We start from the raw sequence: 5,009 nt of genomic DNA on the forward strand, positions 1-5,009 counted from the left end.
GTCAGCTTGTACGAGGGGGCATAACTACAAATTGAGGGGTGATAGATTTAAGACAGATGTCAGAGGCAGGTTCTTTACTCAGAGAGTGGTAAGGGTGTGGAATGCCCTACCTGCTAATGTAGTCAACTCAGCCACATTAGGGAGATTTAAACAATCCTTAGATAAGCACGTGGATGATGATGGGATAGTGCAGGGGGACAGGCTGAGAATAGTTCACAAGTCGGCGCAACATCGAGGGCCGAAGGGCCTGTATTGTTCTATGTTCTCTAATCAGCACTATGTTGGTTCAACTTTGACAGCATTGTTTGTCTTTTGCACAAAGACAAATGTCCCACCAATGCTTCTTTAATCTGTCAACTGTAGCTCAGTGGTACCACTTTTGTCTCAGTGTCAAAAGGTTTTAGCTTGCATCCCATTTCAGAGGCTTGCTGTGATAAGTCAGGCTACCACTCAAGCACAGCACAAAGGGAGAGCTGTACTGTGAGAGTCATTAAACCGAGATCTCCTCTCCTTTCCCAGTTGTCCTGGCAAATATTTAGCCCCCAGTCATAATCCGGAAAACGTACTTCCTGGTTATTATTTCCTAGCTATTAGTGGAAGGCTGCAAAATGCAAATTGACTTTTGTGTTTCCTGTATAACATCACAATTACACTTCAAAAGAGCTTAGTTAGCTGCAAAGTACTTTGGAACATTCTGAGGCTGAGAGGTGCTTCATAACTCCAGTGTGAAACTAAACCACGCCCTTGGCCCCTCCTCCCTCCAAAAGCTAATGTCAAAAGGAAAACAAAGACAAATACAAACATAATCTCACTACCTCCCACTCAATAAGCACAGGGTCCCCAGGAATTAGGAATACACTTACAGCCACAGAGTTCTTCATATCAGCCACGGCAGAGGTGAACTCACTGAAATGGAGTTCAGGGCAGTAGACAAGAGGGTGGGCCAGGTCCCCACTAGTCCGTCCAGCCTTAACACAGGCCATCTCCCATTCTTCAGTGTTGCACAGCACAGCAGCATGGTATTTTCCTGTAGATATACCCTGCACAGAGAGAACATCTAATTACACCAGACTCTTGCATTACTGTCACAAGGACCTGCAACCTGCCTGAGATTATGTAGAGTCACTAAAGCTACCGGGTGAGCCTGGATTGATTTTAGTCTGATAAATACACACATCCCCTGTGTGGGTCAGCTCTCTTTTGGGTGTATTAGTTCTAGAATTACACAGGTATCCAAGTAATGTTTGGAGTGATCAAAGGAACCATAACAGATTTAATGAGCTATTCACAGTTTTGCAATTGTGTGTATTCTATTGTCCTGCAAACTCAAAGAACCTGATTCTAACACTATTTAGAGTCATAGAGATGTACAGCATGGAAAGAGACCCTTTGGTCCATGTCAACTAGATATCCCAACCCAATCCAGCACCCGGCCCATATCCCTCCAAACCCTTCCTATTCATAGACCCGTCCAAATGCCTTTAAATGTTGCAATTGTACCAGCCTCCACCACATCCTCTGGCAGCTCATTCCATAAACGTATCACCCTCTGTGTGAAAAAGTTGCTCCTTATATCTTTCCCCTCTCACCCTAAACCTATGCCCTCTAGTTCTGGACTCCCCGACCCCAGGGAAAAGACTTTGTCTATTTACCCTATCCATGCCCCTCATAATTTTGTAAACCTCTATAAGGTCACCCCTCAGCCTCCGATGCTCCAGGGAAAACAGACCCAGCCTGTTCAGCCTCTCCCTGTAGCTCAAATCCTCCAACCCTGGCAACATCCTTATAAATCTTTTCTGAACCCTTTCAAGTTTCACAACATCTTTCCGATAAGAAGGAGACCAGAATTGCACGCAATATTCCAACAGTGGCCAAACCAAGGTCCTGTACAGCTGCAACATGACCTCCCAACTCCTGTACTCAATACTCTGACCAATAAAGGAAAGCATACCAAACGCCTTCTTCACTATCCTATCTACGAGCGACTCCACTTTCAAGGAGCTGTGAACCTATACTCCAAGGTCTCTTTGTTCAGCAACACTCCCGAAGACCTTACTATTAAGTGTATAAGTCCTGCTAAGATTTAAATAAGTCCTGCAAGGATTTAAATTCTTGGATCACTGGGGTATGTTTAGCGGTCAGGATAAATTATACAATAGGGACGGGTTGCACCTTAATAGGTGGGGGACCAGCATTCTGGCAGGTAGGTTTGGCACTGCAATACAGCTGCGTTTAAACTAAATAGCAGGGGGAGGGGACCAACTGGAAATTTAAGAAGGAAGTTAAAGGGAAAGTTAGAACAAGAGAAGTCAAGAAAGACAAGGGAATCAATGGAGCAGAAAACTCAAAAAAGGATCATGCCGTAAAGTCAAGTGAAATAGGGATTAATAGGAAGGGTGAGGGGAGTAATAAATTAAAAATATATATGAATGCACGAAGCATTAGAAATAAGATGGATGAGCTTGAGGCTGTTTTGGAAATTGGCAGTTACGATGTTGTGGGGATAACTGAGACGTGGCTTCAAGTGGACAGGGCCTGGGAAATGAATATTCAAAGCTATATGTGCTATCGTAAGGACAGACTGATGGGCAGAGGGGGTGGGGTGGTCCTGTTGGTAAGGAATGAAATTCAGTCCCTTGTGCAGGGGGACCTGGAATTAGGGGATGTAGAGTCAGTATGGATAGAGCTGAGAAATTCTAAGGGTAGAAAGACCCTAATGGGAGTTATCTACAGACCCCCAAACAGTAGCCTGGATATAGTGTGTAAGTTGAATAAGGAGCAGAAATTAGCCTGTCGCAAAGATATTACTACAGTTGTTATGGGGGATTTCAACATGCAGGTAGACTGGGAGAAGCAGGATAGTACTGGACCCCAAGAAAGGGGCCTCAGAGTTGGATTCTTAGAACAGCTTCTGCTGGAGCCTACCAGGGAGAAAGCAATTCTAGATCTGGTGTGGTGCAACGAACCGGATTTGATCAGGGACCTCGAAGTAAAGGAGCCATTAGAAGGTAGTGACCACAATACAATAAGCTTTAATCTGCAGTTTGAAAGGGAGAGGGTAGAATCGGAAGTGACAATATTTCAGTTGAATAAGGGGAACTATGGAGCTATGAGGGAGGAGCTGGCCAAAGTTCAATGGTGCAATACCCTTGCAGGGATGGCAGTGGAGCAACATGGCAGGTATTTGGGGGTATAATGCAGAAGATGCAGGATCAGTTCATTCCAAAAAGGAAGAAAGATCCTAAGGGGAGGCAGGGGTGGCTGTGGCTGACGAAGGAAGTTAAGGACCATATAAAGACAAAAGGGAAAAAATATAACATAGCAAAGATGAGTAGGAAATCGGAGGACTGGGAAGCTTTTAAAGAACAACAGAGGATAACCCAAAAAGGAAATACCCCGTAAAGAAAAAACAAGGTACGAAGAGAAACTGGCCAAAACCATAGAGGATAGTAAAGGCTTTTTTAGATATGTGTAAAGAAAAAAAAATGGTTAAGACTAAAATTGGGCCCTTGAAGACAGAAATGGGTGAATTTATTACGGGGAAAAAAGAAATGGCAGAAGAGTTGAATTGGTAATTTAGATCTGTCTTCACTGGGGAAGACACCAGCAATTAGATTACTTAGATTAGATTAATTACAATGCGGAAACAGGCCCTTCGGCCCAACAAGTCCACACCGACCCTCCAAAGAGCAACCCACCCAGACCCATTCCCCTACATTTACCCCTTCACCTAATACTACGGGCAATTTAGCATTTAGCCAATTCACCATTTTTTGACTGTGGGAAGAAACCGGAGCACCCGGAGGAAACCCACGCAGACACAGGGAGAACGTGCAAACTCCACACAGACAGTTGCCTGAGGCGTGAATTGAACCCGGGTCTTTGGCGCTGTGAGGCAACAGTGCTACCACTGTGCCACCGTGCCACTCACATCTCCCAGATGTAATAGTGGCTGAATGACCGGAACTGAAGGGAATTTATATTAGGTAGGAAATGGTGTTAGAGAGACTGTTAGGTCTGAAGGCTGATAAGTCCCCAGGACCTGATGGTCTGCATCCCAGGGTACTGAAGGAGGTGTTGAAACTTTATTCAGGAATCCTGAAGAAGGGCCTGTGCCCGAAACGTCGAATCTCCTGTTCCCTGGATGCTGCCTGACCTGCTGTGCTGTTCCAGCAATAAAGCTTCAACTTTGATCTCCCGCATCTGCAGACCTCACTTTCTCCACTGAAGGAGGTGGCTCAATAAATAGTGGATGCATTAGTGTTCATTTTCCAATGTTCAATAGATTCAGGATCAGTTCCTGCGGATTGGAGGGTGGCTAATGTTGTCCCACTTTTTAAGAAAGGTGGGAGAGAGAAAACAGAATTATAGACCAGTTAGTCTGACCTCAGTGATGGGAAAAATGCTGGAGTCAATTATAAAGGATGGAATTACGACACATCTGGATAGCAGTAACAGGATAGGTCAGAGTCAGCGTGGATTTATGAAGGAGAAACCATGCTTGACTAATCTTCTGGAATTTTTTGAGGATGTAATTCTGAAGATGGACAAGGGAGATCCAGTGTATGTAGTATACCTGGACTTTCAGAAAGCCTTTGATAAAGTCCCACATCGGAGGTTAGTGAGCAAAATTAGGGCTCATGGTATTAGGGGCAAAATACGGACATGGATTGAAAACTAGTTGGCTGACAGGAAACAAAGAGTAGTGATAAATGGCTCCCTTTCGGAATGGCAGGCTGTGACCAGTGGGGTACCGCAGGGATCAGAATACAAGGTGACCTGGACAGGCTAGGTGAGTGGACGGATGCATGGCAGATGCAGTTTAATGTGGATAAATGTGTGGTTATCCACTTTGGTGGCAAGAACAGGAAGGCAGATTACTACCTAAATGGAGTCAAGTTAGGTAAAGGGGCAGTACAACAAGATCTAGGCGTTCGTGTACAACAGTCAATGAAAGCAAGCAGCTGAAAATGTGTTGCTGGAAAAGCGCAGCAGGTCAGGCAGCATCC

At 44.8% G+C, this 5,009-nt stretch overlaps 1 protein-coding gene across 1 annotated transcript in view; it reads right to left on the reverse strand.

Annotated features, from left to right (window-relative positions):
• The window catches only part of npepl1 (aminopeptidase like 1), a 35,409-nt gene that overhangs the window by 3,916 nt on the left and 26,484 nt on the right, over nucleotides 1–5,009 (reverse strand). The window contains exon 10 of the mRNA XM_043710042.1: nucleotides 864–1,040. Coding sequence (XP_043565977.1) covers nucleotides 864–1,040 — 177 coding nt within the window. The remainder of the gene's footprint in view (nucleotides 1–863; nucleotides 1,041–5,009) is intronic.

The sequence above is a fragment of the Chiloscyllium plagiosum genome, chromosome 20, assembly GCF_004010195.1.
Source record: "Chiloscyllium plagiosum isolate BGI_BamShark_2017 chromosome 20, ASM401019v2, whole genome shotgun sequence".
NCBI classification, from domain to species: Eukaryota; Metazoa; Chordata; class Chondrichthyes; order Orectolobiformes; family Hemiscylliidae; genus Chiloscyllium; species Chiloscyllium plagiosum.